Here is a 20,173-nt window from a genome sequence, read left to right as displayed (position 1 = left end):
AAGGAAACATTTTGTTTCTATTATGAAGCATTACAGTATATACTTCTTTAATTCAGTTATTTCCTTTGAGAATAACAATTTAGGATCCGAAACCCAAATTTAGACACTCAAACTGTTGAATATGCTAATATTCTGCTGGATAACATACAACAGTTTACAAAAAAAATGAACTTTAAATGGATGTCCAGATTTAGATGTATACTGTCAGTTCCTCTATGCTACAGCAATATATTTATATATTTGTTAGATTTCTATTTCCCTAACTCATTTTAGAAATCTATTCTAAAAGCTCAAGTTGCATAAATATTATTCTCTCTTTCCAGGTTTTAGTCACAATAATGGTAATATGGATTGGGCTGACACAGAATAATTGGCCCAAAACCCCCCTGTGTACTTCCATGGTGGAAGATGGTTTCCACAATACTAATGTTACACCTTACTCTCTATGGCCATGGCTATACATTTTCACATTGTATGAAGATGTGCAACATAAAAATGGCTATGAGTATAAGAGGGAGGGAAGGAAAATGCAGCCAGACTTTCAAGATTCTGAAACAATAGCCTGTATCAATAAATCCTAGTTCCAATCAAACTTGTAGAATCATTTGCCTTATCTCATAGTTCTCATCCTAACTCTAACTCTAACCCTTTGCACAAAATGGCAAGACAATTCTCATGTCTATGCTTTCTTCCTGCATCACCTCCAATTGTGGAAGATCTTGTAACCTAATTGATTAGCTAGTTATGCTATTGCAAACAGATATGGAATCTGTTCCACTAATGGATACGTTTCTCTTTAAATATATACTAGCTAGAGTGAAGTGTTTCTGGAATGTTGCTTGATAGTTAAGAGTCAGAGCTAGGATTAGAAGTAGTTGTAATTATCTCACTAGATGATTTTATGCCAACTATTCTTCCCCCAGTAACTACCCATTATATTAGCAATATGAAATAATGAGTAATATGGGGTAATGAGACCTTTTAAATATTAAGTTAAGATAATAAAGCTTCAAATGTTCCAATGTTACTGCTGTATTATTACATTCTTTTTAACATCACATGGTGTTCACTTCTAAATCTGCTTCTTTCTAGCATAATTCACTAGTATATTAAAATTGTAGTATGACCACAATTTTTGAGTTGCATCAATTTTGTCTAATGCTAGTAATAACAACAACAGTAATGTCATCAAAGAACAGCTGCCTATCCCAGGTCCTTGCGAAGAACTTGAATAGATGTATTCAAATCCAAACTAAACACTTGGCAGACATAACAACAAAAAATCTAGAAAAGCATTTGGACACAATAGGAATGGACAGGTCATTAATTGCAAAATATTGCATTACCTGGAATAGTCTATGTATTACAATATGTCCTTAACTAGCCTAAATCTTTGGGAAGGGCCTGATAGTTCAAAGTACCTAATCAAGCCAGAACTATCTGGCAGAAGGTGGCTAAATAGATCATAACACTATTATAACATCAGCATCTTTAAAACTAAGCATGGAACAGAAACAAAGAAATATCAAAAATTTGCAAAATTATAAAATGCACACATTACATATCTAGGCAATGCTAATTCTGTAGGATAATGGCATTACCAAACAGATACAATAAAAAGGATAGATAAAGTAGATCATTTAACTTGTGTCAAATTCATGCAAGAGCAATAATTATCTCAGAAATACTTTTGTTTACTTCTTATTGTCAGTACCAGGAAACAGAATTTTCAGATCTTCAAATCAAGATCCAGACCTGATTTCTCCTGTGGACAAATTTCTTCTCGGTTAAGCTATTTCTGAATCAATGTTCAGAAATATTAAGGAGGAGTCTCTGTGTCACACTACAAACTCTGCCCCATCCCAGTGCAGGTGCCATTGAGTAGCTGAAACTTGTGATCAATACAGATTAGATTTCCTTTATGGAAAGGAATGCTAGAGTTTAACTTTTATATACTTTTTTAGACAGTGAAATTTGAATTAAATGTTTAAAAGGTTCTACAGTATTAAAATACATATCTTCATATTGAACATAAAATAGATAACTAACATTTTACCTGGTTTTGATCCTTCTGGGACTGTTCCATTCCAAATCTGATGTAGGAATTCAGGTCTATTGTCATTGATATCAATAACATTAATAACCACACCAATGGGAACTTCCACCTGACGTCCATTAACATCTACAGCACGTGCTGTTAACTGCAAAAGATATTTTTAAAAAATCAAAAAACTTGCAAAACATGTAAACAGAAATGGTAATCACTATTGCTGGCAGCACAGTTTAAGCAGAATTCCATTAACCTGGTTTATTTTATCCACTTTTGTCCTCCTCTCTTGGTTTTTTCAGACATTTGAAAACAGATTTTAAAAACTAATATGTTGAATTACCAAATCCTCATACCTCATACCAAAAATTAGCAAAACAAGGTACTGTAAGACATTGCTGAGCAGTATAGGCAGGTAGGTAGGTAGGTAGGTAGGAAGGAAGGAAGGAAGGAAGGAAGGGAGGGAGGGAGGGAGGGAGGGGGCTAGATTTATTAAATTAGCTAAAGATTGTTGTTAGCTGCGAAGTCATGTCCAACCCATTGCAACCCTATGGACAATGTTCCTCCAGGCCTTCCTGTCCTCTACCATCTTCTGGAGTCCATTTAAGCTCACGCCTACTGCTTCAGTGACTCCATCCAGCCACCTCATTCTCTGTTGTCCCCTTCTTCTCTTGCCCTCAACCTTTCCCAGCATGAGGCTCTTCTCCAGTGAGTCCTTCCTTCTCATTAGGTGGCCAAAGTATTTGAGTTTTAGCTTCAGGATCTGGCCTTCTAAACAGCAGTCAGGATTGTTCTCCTCTAGGACTGACCGGTCCAAGGGACTCGCAGGAGTCTTCTCCAGCACCATAGTTCAAAGGCCTCAATTCTTTGGCGCTCAGCCTTTTTTATGGTCCAGCTTTCACTGCCATACATTGCAACTGGGAAGACCATAGCCTTGACTATACGCACTTTTGTTGACAGGGTGATGTCTCTGCTTTTTAGTGTGCTGTCTAGATTTGCCATGGCTTTCCTCCCGAGGAGCAAGCGTCTTTTAATTTCTTGCTACAGTCTAAAGATCGAATGCAGGAAATCTTTCTTCCCATTTTATACTACTAGAATGAAGACGATTAAATGAGACTAATTATTAAGGTAACCCAAGAAAATAACTACTTTTTCCTCTCCAACCAAAAATATCAGTGGAGTCTGTTGCCACAAAGAGACGGCATGCTGGACTCCTTCAGATGCCCTTCTCTTTTACAGTTTTTAATGTTTATCAAACATGAAATGTTTGGCTAGTAAAACATTTTTCAATGCATCCTCTCATCTACTTTCTCTACTGCAATTAATTTCATCCCCAAAGGTGTTTAAATTGAACTTTACCACACAATTAAAAAAGTATCTCATGACAGATTTATTTTTTATTTTTGAAATGACTGTTCCCATTTAATACTCAAAGTTTTCACATTAAAAAAAACTTCTTCTAAATTATGGGATTGAATTTATAACAGAAAGTGAAAGGAAATATATGTTTCTTATTTTGCTACTTTTGCCTAATCCATTAAATCAAGTTTGAGTTGTTAAACTACACAAGTAATACCAGTCACATATTTTTAAATCAAAAACCAAGAAAGCAATTCTAGATAAGATATTTAATTTTAAACTTTATTCTGCAGTCAAGAACTTACATGAAAAGATGCTATTTGCTCTCGATCTAATGCTTTTGTCACTGACAGTTGACCGGAAGTGGGATTGATGATAAAGAGGCCAGCTGGAGGTTGATCAGCGCCTGGACCAGTAATAAGGTATTGCAAGGAAAGACTGTCATCACGATCAGATCTGATCTACGTACCAAGAAGTTTATTTATTTATTTATTTATTTGTTTTTATAAACCGCCCTTCTCCCGAGGGACTCGGGGCGGTGTACAGAATAAGGTAGGCATACAGAATGAACAATAGTGAAAACAAACAATAGTAAAATACAAACTGGGACCCCAATTAGAGCTATCAGGCCAGGCCGGACTGCTGGAACAGGTAAGTTTTTAATTCGCGCCGGAAGGTGCAGAGGTCGGGGGCCATCCGGATTTCGGTTGGTAAGCTGTTCCAGAGGGCTGGCTCACCCACTGAGAATGTCCTCCCCCTGGGGGCCACCAGCCGACATTCCTTGAGCGGTGGCACCCTGAGGAGGCCCTCTCTGTGGGAGCGCACAGGACGGTGGGGTGCTGACATTGGCAGAAGGTGCTCCCGTAGGTAGTCCGGACCCATGCCATGTAGGGCTTTGTATGTCATTGTTAGCACCTTGAACTTCACACGGAAGGCAACTGGAAGCCAGTGCAGCGCACGGAGGAGAGGTGTGATATGGGAGTATCGGGAGGCTCCCAAGAGTGTCCGTGCCGCTGCACTTTGCACCAGTTGAAGCTTCCGAGTGGATCTCAAGGGCAGCCCCAAGTAGAGAGCGTTACAGTAGTCTAGGCGAGAGGTCACAAGAGCATGGGTGACTGTACGTAAGGCATCCAGGTCCAGATAAGGCCGTAATTGGCGAACTAGTCGAACCCGGGAGAAGGCCCCCTTGGTCACAGCTCCTATGTGATCTTCCAGGGAGAGCTGCGAGTCAAGGAGGACGCCCAGGTTGCGGGCCCTATCAACAGGGGGTAGTAACTTGTCCCCGATGTTAAGGGATGGGATGTTCTGAGTATCCTGGCTTGCCGGTACGTACAGCCATTCAGTCTTGTCCGGGTTCAGTTGAAGCCTGTTCCTCCCCATCCATTCCCGGACCGCTTTCAGGCAGCGGGACATCACGTCGAGGGCATCACTGATGTTGTTTGGAGTTGAGATGAAAAGCTGGGTGTCATCAGCATACTGATGGTACCCTACTCCAAAGCTGCGAATGATCTCGCCCAGCGGTTTCATGTAGATGTTGAACAGGAGAGGCGAGAGGACCGACCCCTGAGGGACTCCGCAAGCGAGAGGCCTCGGGGTCGACCTCTGTCCCCCTGCCAACACCGACTGCGAGCGACCCTGGAGAAAGGAGAACCAACGCAGAACCGTGCCTCCCACTCCCAGTCCCCTGAGGCGTCGCAGCAAGATACCATGGTCGATGGTATCGAAAGCCGCCGAGAGGTCTAATAAGACTAGGACAGAGGAATGGCCCCTGTCCCGGGCTCTCCAGAGATCATTTATCAGAGCGACCAATGCCGTCTCCGTGCTGTAGCCCGGCCTGAAGCCCGATTGGTACGGGTCTAGATAAACCGCTTCATCCAGGATCTGAGGGAGTTGGTGCGCCACCACGCTCTCAACAACCTTCGCAAGGAAGCGAAGATTGGAGACTGGACGAAAGTTATTCAATGAGGATGGGTCCAAGGTGGGCTTCTTGAGGAGAGGTCTCACCACCGCCTCCTTCAAGGCGGTGGGGAAGTGACCCTCACTCAGAGAAGCGGAGATGACCGCCAGGAACCAGCCTCGTGTCCCCTCTCGAGCTGCATATGCCAGCCAGGAAGGGCACGGGTCCAGTAAGCATGTGGAGGAGCTCAACCTCCTCATAATCCTGTCCACTTCCTTAGGAGTCACAGGATCAAATTCCTCCCAGATGACGTCGACAAGACTGTCCATGCCTTGTTCTTCCAACTCAGCCCAGTTGGAGTCCAGGCCGGTTCGGATCCGAGCAATTTTATCCAGCAGATATTGACCGAATTCCTCGGCTCGACCCTGCAAGGGTTCCTCCCTCACCTCTTGGTTCAGTAGGGAGCGAGTCACCCTGAACAAGGCAGCCGGGCGATTATCTGCGGACGCGATGAGGGTGGAAAAGTAGTTGGATTTTGCCACCCTTATCGCAGTGAGATAAGACCTGGTGAGGATTCTTAATCGCAATCGGTCGGATTCGGATCGACTGGATCTCCAACGGCTCTCTAGGCCCCGTCTCCGACGCTTCATTTCCCGGAGCTCCGCGGTGAACCATGGGGCTCGCTGGGATCTGCGCCGGGTCAGAGGCCGCAAGGGTACAACTCGGTCCAGAGCCTCCGTGGCTGCCTTCTCCCAGGCTTCCACTAAGGCATCCGCCGAGCTGTGAGCAGGGAGTGCATGTGCGTCCCCAAGCGCTGCCTGGAACCTATCAGGGTCCATTAGGCGCCTAGGGCAGTACCATCTGGTTGGCACCGCGCACCCACGGCGGGGGGTGGCAAAGGGGAAGTCTAGCCGCACGAGGTGATGATCGGTCCATGACAGGGGAATAATAGTCGTGGCACCCCCACCGATATCATCGCGCCACCGTCCAGACAAGAACACCAAGTCTGGGGTGTGGCCTCTCTCATGAGTCAAGTTGGTGAGTTGGTGAGTTTGTTAAACATAAAAACATCTAGAAGTGCTTAAAATATAAATCAATGTGCACTGGTATGCATATCCCCAAACACCCATAGAAATCACTTCTTATTTCAAGGTTGGTCCTTGAAATATAACAGGTCACTTCAGGTCACTTCAGAGATTCAACGTTACAACATACCTCCCACAAAAGCTATGTACAGATCTGTTTGAACTTCACGCACACCCCTACAATCATTTGCACTTATGACTAACCGAGGGACACTGCAGTGCCCCACTGCGTCTCTCCTGTATCCTGCTCTGGCAGGACCCTGCAGCACATAATAATAATAATAATAATAATAATAATAATAATAATAATAATAATAATAATAATAATAATAATAATAATAATGAAGAAGAAGAAGAGGAGGAGGAGGAGGAAGAAGAAGTAGTAGTAGTAGTAGTAGTAGTAGTAGTTGGAAGGGACCTTGGAGGTCATCTAGTCCAACCCCCTGCTCAGGCAGGAAACCCTATACCATTTCGGACAAATGGCTGTCCAGTCTCTTCTTAAAAACTTTCAGTGTTGGAGCATTCACCACTTCTGGAGGCAGATCGTTCCACTGGTTAATTGTTCTCACTGTCAGGAAATTTCTCCTTAGTTCTAGGTTGCTTCTCTCCTTGACTAGTTTCCATCCGTTGCTTCTTGTTCTGCCTTTGGGTGCTTTGGAGAATAGCTTGGCTCCCTCTTCTTTGGGGCAGCCCCTGCTCCCCATACTTTCTGGAAACAGCAACCATTTCCAGTGCTTACAGAAGTGGCAGCTGCTTTCAGAGCTTTCTGCCTGAACAGCTGGCTATGTGAAGACTGCAAATAAAGAAAGCTGCATGCAAGGGCAGCAGCTTCAGGACCAGCTTCTTCAAACTTTGTCCTTGCTTAACCCCTTCCTTTCCCCAGAAATCCCCATATGTCTTCAATAAAGAAAAAAAACACCTGGGAGGGAATAACTTGTGGAACTTTCTCCCTCTCCCCAATTATGTACTGAAACTAAACTCCTCGCCTCTGCCTCCAATCTCAATCCCTTTTAACTATTGAATTTGCTAAATTAACTGCATGCCTGGAAAGAGTCTGACAAAATCTTGATGAGTGATTGCCAGGCTGAAGACAGAAGAAAGGAAGCAAGCAAGCAAAAAAAACCAACAACTCTCTTTTGCAAAAGTGGCTATGGCACAAATGTGCACCAAACAGCTGCAGCTGAAGCTGGGTCCTAAAGGGAACAGACGGGCAGCAAGCTTTCTAAAGTTCACCAAATCATACTTTGGGATAATGTACAGACCTGGCTTAGTTAAAGCTCCCAAGAAAGCAGAACTCTTGAAACTTGCATTGTTTCAACAGGAACTTTTATTCAAAGCTATTGACAGCAAGATAGTAAGGCAAGGTCTGAAGATTTCCCACGCAAAACATTATATTGAAAGAACCCTTTCAAACCCCACCCCAACTGTCCATCTGGCTGGTTCAAATTGAGCCAATCCATAGATGTCAAATTGTTATGAGAAAGAACCGATAAGCTGATGTTCTCAAGGCTATCAGGTTTTTCCAGGGCTTCTTCCCTCCACTTGGAAATAAGTCAGATGGCCAGAGGCACATTCTATACTTCAAAGAGAGTAGAACAAAGCAAAGAAAGTACACTGCAAAATACCCATTGGCTCCCCTCCCCCCTTAATATGGCAGAATCTGTAAAGTATAGGATCTCAAGGCAAAATGCATAGGGGTTCTGACATGCCACCCCCCTTTAAAAAATGAGAGATCCACCTGGAGAAAGGCAAAATAACAAGGGGAGAAAATGAAATGCAGTTGTTAGTCGGGTTTATTGAGGTAGCAGGCATGAAACTGTTTTAGAGCTTCCATGTGCTTTTTATGTACCCACTCATTCCAGGAGGCCGGGAGGTCCTTCCATGCTACCAGGCACTGGGTAGACTCATGAGTGTTTTCTGGAGTCTAAAATTTCTTTAATTTGAAAGTGCTGATCCCCTTCTGCCATAATAGGTTGTGGTGGGGGAAACATGGCTGGCCTTAAGGGGCGAGCTCATTTCCTGTTTTAGTAGACTACAGTGAAATACCGGATGAACCTGTCTTAATGTTTTGGGGAGTTCAAGTTCTACTGTGACTGGGTTAATGATGCGTTTGATAGGGAATGGTTCCACAAACTTTGGTCCCAACTTTTTTGAAGGTTGTAGAGACTGCAGGAACCTGGTAGAGAGAGAACCCTGTGCACCCACTTCTTATCTGCCTGCACTTTATAATCTTCTCTAGTTTCTTCTAGGGCTTTTCTGACCACTGGCCAGGTATTTTGCAACTGTGTAATCCAGGGGTGTCAAACTCAATTTCATTGAGGGCCACATCAGCATTGCGGTTGCCCTCAAGGGGCCGGGTGGGTATGGCCAGGGTGGGCGTGGCCTGCTGGGTGGGCGTGGCTAGAGTGCGTATGGCCTACTGGGTGGGCGTGGCCAGCTCTACATTATTCGCATCAAGGGTGCCTATGGGGGCCTGGGCAGGAGTGGGACAGATCTGAAGGTCTCTGGCAGAAGGAGGGTCTCTGGGCCAGGGCCAAGGCAGCGGGGGCCGTTCCCTCACTGTTTCCAGGATGGCTTCGCGGGCCGCATGAAACCACTTCGCGGGCCGGATCTGGCCCCCGGGCCTTGTGTTTGACATGTCTGGTGTAATCCATTCCTTCAGGGAAGGGATGGTGGGATTGTTGACCAGTAATTCAGTCATCGGGTTGGAGCTCTGTCTTGTAGCCACCTGGAATGTGTGTAGACAGTATACACTGCAGTGTTATAGGCCATTTCAGCGAAAGGTAGCAGGTCAGTCCAATTGTCTTGTTTGTAGTTTATGAAGTATATTAGATACTGTTCTAGTACTGAATTCATTTATTCTGTTCCCCCATTTGTTTACAGATGATGACTAGATGACAGGCCCTGATCTGTACCCAGTAGATCCAAAAAGGCTCTCCAGAACTTTGAAGTGAACTGGACCCCCCTATCTGATATTATGCATTATGGGACTCCATGTAGCCGATAGCTGTGCTGCACAAACATCTTAGCCAAGGATTTAGCAGTTGGGATTTTTGGGGCAAGGCATAAAATAGACTTGTTTGGAGAATAAATCCGTCACTATACAAATGACAGTGTTCCCAACGCTCTCCAGTAGTTCCATGATAAAATCTATAGTAATCTCTCTCCAGGGTGCTGAAGGCCTCACCACCGCCTATAAAAGGCCAGACATTTTTCCTTGCCTCCATTTTGCTGCTGCACAAGTGGGGCAACTGGCTACGCAACTTGCAATGTCCTTCTTTAGGGATGGCCACCAGAATTGTCTCTTTACTAGGTGGAGAGTTTTCATGATCCCAAAGTTTCCTGCTAGTTTTGAGTTGTGGCAGAGTTGCATGAACTTTGGGTTGTAGGGATGTACAATTTCCCCCCCACCCACAGCAGTCCATTTTGCATTGAGCAGAGATTTTGTGACCAAGGAACCACTCACCCTATTCCAGAGCTTGTTTGAATTTGGTGCCTGCTATGCTGTCCAGGGGGGGGGGGCAGGTTCTTTGCTTGCACCCTTGTGGTGACTGGGGCAGCTAGTTTTTTCGTAGACAGCAATGGTTTGACTACTTCGTGCTGTTGTATTGCGGCATTCATGACAGGGCACCTGCAGGAGGTTTTTTCCCCAGGCAAGTACCTGAGGGTAAAGCTGAACTGATGGAAGTGCTGGGCCCATCAAGCTTGTTTAGGGTACAACTTCCTAGGGGTCTTTAATGCTTTGAGGTTTTTGTGATCAGTCCATACTTGGAAAGGGATCTTATTCACTTCTAGGAAGTGTCTCCAAGATAGGAGGGCCCAGTGCACAGCATAAGCTTCCTTCTCCCATACCGCCCACCTTTCTTTGAGGTGTAGGTGCAGGCCTTCCTGGTTTTCCTGGAGTAGTATCACTCCCACTGCCACATTGCTAGCATCAGCCTGGATGACCAACCGTTTTCCTGGATATGGGTGATTAAGCACTGACTCTGCAGAGTAAAGCCTCTTTAATTTCTCAAATGCCGCCTGGCATTCCATACTCCATTTCAGTGGCTGGGTGGGTTTCAGCTTTTTTTTTTTAATCCCATTTATATCCCGCCCTTCTCCGAAGACTCAGGGCGGCTTACAATTTAAGCACAAACCAATGTGCTTAGCAATAGCCTTCATTCTATGTATATGCCTGCTTATTAGGGCTTTCGCCCCCCCCCCCCAAGCGGCTTGTCCTCCCCCTTTGTATTTAGTAAGTTAGTAATGGGAAGTGCGATCTGAGTAAAGGAGGAGATGAATCGCCGAAGTTAGAAGTTAGTGAAGCACAGGAAACTTTGCAGCTGCCTCCGGGTGCACAGCGGTGCCATTCCAGTACAGCTCACACTTTTTCTGGGTCCATTTCCACTCCTTTGTGGGAGATCTGTTAGCCCAAATAATCAATCTTTTCTTTATAGAACTCGCATTTTTAAAGTCTGGCATACAGTTTGGCTGCGCGGAGCTTATTTAGAACTGCTCTGATTAGTGTAACATGCTCAGCTTTTATTTCGGTGTAGATTAAGATATCATCCAAATACATCAAAAACCCCTTGTGTAGGTGCTCATGGAGGAACTTATTAATCAGCTGCATAAAGGTGGCTGGTGCCCCTTGTAGGCCAAACAGGAGCACTTTGAACTTGAAAGATCCCAGGGGACATTTAAACATGGTCTTCCCCCCTCCCCTCCTTAATATGGCAGGACTCAGAAATGAAAGTATAGGAAAGCAAGGCAAAATGTACATGGGTTCTGACAGATACAAAGGACTTTGCCCTTTATTTTGAAATAAGGCCCAGAAGAAATGTTGGTTGTATGCAAATTCCATTAAACTGAAATTGTTAATCTGAGGGTTTACTGTATACTGTAGAACAGTTTTTCTTTTACATTCTATCACAATTTGGTACCTTTTTGACTGGGGGAAAATCTGAGCAGTCTGGTAATTATCAAATTAATCTGGCATTAATTGTACACTTGAACCAATGAAAACAGTGTTATCATATTTCTTCTTGTCCTCTATTGACAGAAGAATAACAGTGAGATTTTAATGGGATTATCTCCATTAAAGTTCAACAGAGAAGAGAATCGCCCAGGAATACAATAACAAAAATTCTCATCTTTGGTTTAAGTTTCTTCCTTTACATGTAAATATGATTTGTTTATATTTCATATTTCTTAACTGCCAATCTTCCTCAGAGACGGGCTCTGAGGTGTGTGAGAGAGACCTTGGTTCCCTTTTTCATTTTCAATACATTTTCATCTCAACCTTTTGATAAAGAAAACACTCATCAAATTCCTTCAACAACACTGTTCAATTCTCTTCCTTACCCTAACTACTTCCTGAGGAAAGGGTCCTTTAGAGTTTTCCGGGAAGTCGACTGGAGGGATAACCCAAGCTCTCTTCTGCCTTGGCAGATGGCCACTGGATTGATTTTGTTGTCTTGGAAATACAATGTCTTCCATTTTCTTTGCAAAGATAGATAATGCAAATTAGTACAGATTAGACCTTTAAGCGTCTTCAAATAGAAACCAGTATACAAACATCTGAGTACATTTACATAATGAAAAAGATCCAAGGGATTTAAAATAAGGATCCTAAGATGAAGAATAACCCCCAAGCTCACAAAACGACTTGACCTGGAATGAGAAGAAAAAGATCCATGCAATAACTACTGTGTTTTCTATCAAAAGTCTGTAGAAAGCAAGTCCAGTTTTAGTAATTACCTTATACTTTTTATGTTCCAACTACAACTGAGTTGGAAGGAGGATGTGGAGCCCCAGGTGATGCAATGGCTAGTATGCAGTATTGCAGGCAAAATCTGCCCACAGCCTGGAGTTCAATCTGGATGGGGATTAAGGTTGACTCAGCCTTCCATCAGTAAAATGAGGACCCAGATTGTTGGGGGCAACATGCTGACATTGTAATCCACCCAGAGATTGCAGTAAAGCACTATGAAGCAATATATAAGTCTAAGTGCTATTGCTAGTTATAATACAGTTCCAAATTTAATAGTTTGCCTTAGATACTTCTCAGGCAACTACAATTCACATAATATGCTGCTGTGTGCTCATTTATGCTGTTGTCTGTTAAATTTAGACCTGGATGTGCTAAAATATAATTTGAGATCCTAAGTAAGTAAGTCAAAGGCCTGTTTCAAATATTTATGACCCTATTAATTCTATTAACATTAAAGCCTGTTGTAATTATTTTAAACCTACGTCAGCCATGATGGATACTGTAGATGGCTGACTTTACACAATGTGTATTAATCTTGGCAGGTGTCAACAATTCTTTTCTGCATCTGTAAGCTTTCTGGCCTTTGCTTTTTAATGCTTGCAGATTGCTAGCTTGTTTGTGCAAATGATGAAAGCCATATTTCTTCAATCCATTAAAAACAATGCCATATCTACTTGAAAATAATGGTTTTTTACATCATCGAAGCCAGCTGTTTGCAACAATTATGTATACGTAATCTTGACTACCTTACATAAACTAATCTAATAGAGTTAGATAATGGGGAAGTTGCAGCTTTAGGGTCAATTATTGGTAAATACATATAGATGTATTTTATTTGTTTGAAGCACTGATGTGTTGACTTTTAAAACAAAGGTTTAGTGAGCATGATCAGGACCAGGCTGTGAATTAAGTCTCCCAAAAAAACTTCCACAGCATCTGTCTACATATGCAAGTCCAGCTAACAGCTAGTGGGCTAGAAGGCAGAACAGCAAATTATGGTTAAGTTGTCCCAGCAAATCCAATGCAGGCAGCATGGCCTGCCAAGAATTTTCAAGATTTCTCCCCCAATTTATACAGTCCCAAATGAAAGCTTTAGTAGACAACTTACTAAGTCTACTGAATACACACAAATAGGAGTATTGGAGACCTTATTGGAAAGGCTGGACTTGCCTATGTTTGGGTCATGCAGTAAAGCCATGCTGGAAAAAATATAACATCCTAACTGAACAACAAGCTGCTATTGCATAAATGACTGCATATAGGGAGGAGTCACAGACCAGCCAACACTAATACAAATTTCAACTTCCTTGGCAAAAGCAAGATTATTAGCATGAATTTTTTTCATTATTATAAGACTTCGCTCAGGTTCAATAGCACTCTACTATTTAAATGTAAAATCATTTCCTGTTTCGTGATTGCATGTCAATATAAATCAATTCCACAAATGGATCAAATCCATGTTTTTTGGATGTTTTCAATCTTACGGGCTCATTTTATAGAATTCATATTTATCAACATCAAAGTATCCTGAATGCTTTTTAGAAGAACAAATAGCAAAACACCAAATCTCTTTCCTGCTTGGCTGAAAACACTTAACACAAAAAGGAGGCTCCTTTGCCTAAAGTGGCAAAACACACACAGACATGCAGACACACACAATACATTTGACTGCAGAGGTCCAAAGCAAGCCAATACCTCCTGCCAGAATTGCTTTCCTGCTACAAGGGTAAGGCTGCAGTTGCAATGTTATGAACTTGACCATTGGATCTGAAAAGGACGGTGTTTATTATCTGGTTATATTCAAATGCTTGAATAAATATTGCAATGATTATTAGAAATTTTAAAGGAAAAAATGCCATATTCCAATTTAAATTTGTACTTTTAAAAATACCCTTGGTATGAAGGCAAATTTTAAAATATGAATAACTTTAGCTATCCGTAACAGACTATAGTTTCCACCCTTTCAGTTGGATGAAGTGATGGGAAAAAAGTAATTTTGAACATTAACATTACTTAATATATAAAATTATGAGCTCTCTGTTAAGATATTTTACCTTTATTGTATCCTTTGGGTCAAGACCTAGTTTTATGATCATTTGCCACTGTTCTTTGGTTTCTTTGTCAAGGGCATACAGGAAAAATACAGTGGGTTCTGATGAAAGCTGAAAGCTTTTAGCTGCATATACCATGCCATCATCACCAATTCTGAAATATGCTGGTGTGCTGCTTTCAAAATAAATTTTTCGCCTTGCTTCACAACTTGTAAACCTTACTGCAAATACATAAAACACAACAGCAACAATGAAAAAGGAGGGTTTAAAAAAAACTCCTGATATTCTGGATCATTTATTTTAGGTAAGACAACTCTAATGTTGGTTAATTTTTAAAAACTGTTTGCAAGGACAAAAAAAGACATATGTCGGTGAATAAACGGGTACTTGAAAACAAAGCACCACCTAATTAAGATTTCCCAATGATTACTTTAATGCAAGTCCTGGTACACTGAGGTTAGAGTTTAGGAGTTCCCCATATTTTTGTTTGATAACCAAACAAATCATTATGTCATGATTGTTTTGACACTACTTTCCAAATTTTCCTTAAGTATTGCCTCCTAGCTTTTCTGATGTTTAATATGAAAGGCTGAGCTTTGGTGCCTTTTGAATCATTAACATACAAACCCCAGATTTCAACAGGAACAAAGATGGAATATGGGAAAGAAATACTTGTAAATATGTATGAATCAAATATTTTGGGGTACTAATAAACAGAAGTATCCTGAATTTTAAAATCTTGACATCGTGAAAACTTATTATGGAAACGTAAAATAGTAATTTTTTGTACATTCCATATCATTACTAACAGTTTTATTATTGATCACATGAAGTAGAAGATAGCTTAAAGAGTATAGAAAATTATTCTCTATACAGGTAGTCCTTGATTTACTACTGTAACTGAGGGCAGATTTACAGTCATTAAGTCACTACAGTCATAAATAAAAGCACCCATCTGATTGAAAGTGATTTTCAGACTTTTTCACCACAATCATCAAGCAATCATGGCAGTCATTAAGTGAACCCAATCAGCTGAATGGATTTTTTTTTTTGCTGGGAAAGGGCAAAGAACATCAGGAATTGCAGTCACGTGATCACAAAATTCCATGACCAGTTGTAAAGCTGACCTACTTTACATGTGGTCATGTGACCATGGGGGGGAGCAGCATGACCATTTAATTATGCCCAGGGGCACCATAAAACACCTGTCCCATGGCTGTTGTAACTTCAGTCGTAAAACAGCTGGTAGTTAAGCAAGGATTAATTGTAACTTGGTCCGTATGGGCTTTTTCACGAAGTTTGATTATTAACTGTGCAGTTCTTGAATTGGGATTTCCTCAAGTTGCTTTCATAGGCTAGGTCAGAATATGCATCTAACTGTGTAACCCACAACCTTATAAATCTCAAAACCTTTTGTAATTGTGGGCCACAAAATAAACCTTTGGAAAATGAAGGGACTGTCCAATTGAACCAACCTTCCCCGATTTATACCTGCACGTTTAAAATGTGAGATACAATTTTTCAGATTATTATGGCATTATTTGTATATGCCTTCCAATCCCTCCAGCAGGGAAGATTAAAAATGGTAATCATATGACCCTGGAACAATGCAACTCTCATAAATACATGCTAGTTGCCAAATACCTGAATTTTGCTTACACAGGGATGCTGCAACAGTCACTAAGTGTGAAAAATGGTCATAAGTACAGTATTTTTTTCCAGTGCCACAGTAACTTCAGTCACTAAATGGATGATGGTAAGTTGAGGGCTACCTGTACTAAAACAGCTAAACTCCTTCATCATCATTTCAACAAACTGATGATACCCTCTGCACAGGAATTGGAATCCAAGTGTTGCATATCTATTTACTAAAAATTAAAAAAAATATTCATTTAAATGGAAAATGGGAAAGGAACTCTACTTGCAAGGGAAAGGAAATTCAATTCATTCACAGCTGCATTGTTAAATGGAATTTACTGAAAGTGAAGTTAGAAAAATGAGAATGCTTAGGGCTCAACCACCTCAACCTGACGGTATGAGAATGCTCTTAAAGTGAAGCACACAAATTACATAGAATATGTTATTAGTAATATTAATATATTTGGGGTTGATTTTCCTGCCTTTTCTATTTAAGGTTAGCCAGGAACAATGTCACATATTTTAATGGAAAATCTAAGCAGCTTAATTTCTATCCTAAACAAAACATATGAAATATAATTGTCTGTTTTAAATGAAACATGGAAACATACAGTATGTTTTTAATGATCTAAAATTGATTTAGGAATCAATTATTGTTATAAAATATTAAAAATATAGCTGCAAGAATATTCTGCTAAGCAGACTATTTTAAACAAAAGGATCAATTTGATTTGCAGCCTCATCTAAACATCTTTTCAATTTATTTAAATCTTGATCTATGGTGCCATATTTATATTGGAAATAATGGAATAAATCAGCTTTTAAGATAAATCTGGAACTCAGTGAAACCAATTTTCTTGATCAACACTGTAATTTTTAAATTAGCTACAAGGTAATTTCAGTGTCATTCAGTTCTAAAACATAAAATATGCTTTCATACTCCAAGACCCTTTACTGATATTAACACTGCAGTGAAACATATACATGTATCTATAAATAAATATGGATATTATCTAACACAAATGAACACTTTTTAATAAAAGCAGAAATAATCGCATTAGCCGTAAGAATACCAACACTGATATTGCAGCAATTCCTTTACTATATTAAAGTGCTCTAAACTATCATACAGACTTTTAATTTCTCCAGAACTATTCATCAGGCAGTGCAGAAAGTAAAATAGAGAAATATGACTGAGCTTCAATACAGCTTCCCAAATGACAGAAATAAATAAGACACCAATTTGAATTTTGAGGATTATTGACCGAGCGGAGAAAGTTACGATCATCTGCCTTTCTACAGATTTAGATTTGTATGCTGTCTGAAACTCATCCCCAACAGCCTGTGCCGATCTTCAACAGTGGAGGGACACAGCAGGGCAGAAAACATCCTGCAAGGCTCCACTCACATTTGCACTACTCTGGTGACCCTGAGGACACACAACAGCTCTCTGAAAGAATGCAAATGACCAGCTGTCTGCAAGCAATATAAATCCTTCCACTCCCCACCATCTAGTCAGAGCTGAAGAAGCTTCTTGGATGAGAAGCGAAACATCTTTAAAAGAAACAGGAGAAAGTCCAGTTGCCTCCTGAAAAAAGCACTTTTGGGATAACCATACCTGGATGACTGAGAATCTCCACAAACCTTTGACTCTATGTACAAGACAGAATAAGAAAATACATATGGTGTTCAATAATTGCTGCCTGCAATTAGTGCAGGTTCGAGTCCCACCAGGCTCAAGGTTGACTCAGCCTTCCATCCTTCCGAGGGAGGTAAAATGAGGACCCAGATTGTTGGGGGCAATTAAGCTGACTTTGTAATAATGCCGCTTGGGGGGTGGCCGAAAGCCCTAATAAGCAGGCATATACATAGAATGAAGGCTATTGCTAAGCACATTGATTTGTGCTTTAGATTGTAAGCCGCCCTGAGTCTTTGGAGAAGGGCGGGATATAAATGGGATTAAAATAATAATAATAATAATAATAATAATAATAATAATAATAATAATAATAATAATAATAATAATAATAATAATACCATTCAGAAGAGGCTGTCCTTCCTTTACTCCCTGGGATAGGATTGCACTGTAAATATCTTCAGGAAATCCAGTCTTGCATAATGTGCCTTCCTCACAAGCTGCCTTCATAGGTGCCTGAAACACCAGACGAAAAGTACACAATGCTTGCAAATCCATTTAATGGCGTGAGCCCTAATTTTGCTACTATATGTACAAGCAGCTTCTTGGTTTCCAAAAGGCTGCAATTAAGAGTTCCGGAGCCAAAGAAATCTTCTGATACCTGGAAGGTAGAAATCCCATTTGTCTAGAAAGATCTAAATAATATACAACCTTGTTTTATTAATTCACTTTGAACCAAAACAGTCATGTTGTCAGAATTTATCCCGCATGCCCCAATATAACAGCACAAGAGTTACTGACTTTAAACCACTTGTACCGGAACAACAACTGGCAGCACCAGTCACCACCAGGGCACAAGAAAAAATGAAACCGAAGGTAGATAGCCAAACTGGAATAGAATTCAGGAAATCTTTGGAAAGTGATGAATGGTTCCAGAAAAATAAACATGTGTGCACAATTAAAGATGGACTGCCGTGGGTGGGGGAGAAGCTATATATACCTGCCACACAGAGAATCAATTTCATGCAACTGTGCCATGATACAAAATCAGCAGGACACTTTGGCTTTGTAAAAACCTTACACTTAACTAAAAGGCAATTTTGGTGGCCATCTATGAAAAAGGACATAGAAAGCTATGTGGGTAGCTGTCAAATTTGCGCAATGGCCAAGAGGTTACAAGGGAAATCGCCAGGACTGTTACAACCAGTGGCGAATCCCTCAGCCCCATGGAAAGAAATAGCCATGGATTTTATTGTGGAACTACCAGAAAGCAACGGAAACACCGTTATCTGGACTGTTACTGATCTGTTCTCTAAGCAAGTCCATTTCATACCTTGCCCAAAAATTCCTACTGCAAAAACATTAGCAAAACTTTTTGTACAACATATTTACAGATTGCATGGAGCACCACTACGCATCATATCTGACAGGGGGGTGCAATTTACCTCAGCATTCTGGAAGGAATTTTTATCTCTGTTAGGAACCACCCAAGGACTGACATCTAGTCATCACCCTCAGGGTAATGGTCAAGCTGAAAGGGCTAACTCTGTACTTGAACAATATTTAAGATGTTATGTACATTTTCAGCAGAACAATTGGACAGACCTGCTGCCTTTCGCAGAAGTGGCATATAACAACGCAATTCACTCCAGCACAGGTTACACTCCTTTTCAAGTAGCCACAGGCCAGAGCTTCAACCCCATACCTGACCTAACCCCAAAAGAACCGGTAATTCCAGAACTAAAGGAATGGATTGCTCAGTTACAATACACCTGGCCTATTGTCAGAAAAGCATTAACAGAGGCTAGATTAGCACACAAGACACAGGCAGACAAGAAAAGATCTGATCCCACACCGTTCAAGGTGGGAGAGATGGTATATCTGTCTACAAAATACCTTAAGTCTCTCCAACCCTGTAAAAAACTAGGACCAAAATACATTGGACCTTTTCCAATTAAAAGAATCATAAACCCAGTAACAGTTGAATTAGAACTACCTAAAAATCTTAGACGAATACACCCAATCTTTCACTGCAGTCTAATAAAGAGAGAACAACAATCTCCCCTACGAACAAAAATTCCACCACCACCACCTCCCATCATGGTGGAAGGAGAACAACATTTCGAGGTGAAGGAAATTCTGGATTCCAGGAGACATCATGGAACAACTCAATATCTAGTGGCTTGGAAACACCTCCCCTCCTCAGAAAATGAATGGGTCAGCAAACACCACGTTAAAGCACCAAAGCTGCTTAAGAGATTTCATACAGAATATCCAAACAAACCGAGTTAACATTTACACATGTTATTTTTTCTTCTCTTTTCTTTTCTCCCCCTACAGATGGACACACCTTTCTTCTAAGGAGAGCGGACTGTCAGAATCCATTTATATCATATTCATAAATGGAATGTTTCAAACATATCCCATGGATTCTGTCATCTCCCGAAGAGAAGAGGATAGATGTGTATTGAACCGGCAATAGGCATTTCAAAGGAAAGGAGAAGCCTTTTGAACTGGGGAAACAAAAGGGGGGGTTAGCATCTGGGTTTTGTCAGCAATAAACAAAAAGGGTCCTAACTTCCTCTTTCCCACGAGATGGATGATACGAGAGGAAGGATGGGGGGGGACTGACCAAATGGGGATAAGGGGGGTTAAACCGGGAACTCTTTATAAGGGTTTACATCGTGGAAATATTAAGCCCTGTCTCA

At 41.2% G+C, this 20,173-nt stretch overlaps 2 protein-coding genes across 2 annotated transcripts in view; both read right to left on the bottom strand.

The window, feature by feature from the left end:
* AIRIM (AFG2 interacting ribosome maturation factor) overlaps positions 1–20,173 on the bottom strand; it is a 207,973-nt gene that overhangs the window by 33,047 nt on the left and 154,753 nt on the right. The window lies entirely within an intron of this gene.
* Positions 1–20,173, bottom strand: part of LOC310644791 (cadherin-2-like) — a gene marked incomplete at both ends in the record, with an annotated part of 42,206 nt that overhangs the window by 17,843 nt on the left and 4,190 nt on the right. The window contains 5 exons of the mRNA XM_083370099.1: positions 2,057–2,201; positions 3,712–3,867; positions 11,732–11,869; positions 14,195–14,412; positions 17,867–17,981. Coding sequence (XP_083226225.1) covers positions 2,057–2,201; positions 3,712–3,867; positions 11,732–11,869; positions 14,195–14,412; positions 17,867–17,981 — 772 coding nt within the window. The remainder of the gene's footprint in view (positions 1–2,056; positions 2,202–3,711; positions 3,868–11,731; positions 11,870–14,194; positions 14,413–17,866; positions 17,982–20,173) is intronic.

Source organism: Vipera ursinii (assembly GCF_947247035.1).
Source record: "Vipera ursinii genome assembly, chromosome: 9".
Lineage (NCBI taxonomy): Eukaryota > Metazoa > Chordata > Lepidosauria > Squamata > Viperidae > Vipera > Vipera ursinii.
The sequence above is the reverse complement of the archived record's forward strand: the minus strand, read 5'-3'. Positions and strand labels throughout refer to the sequence as shown.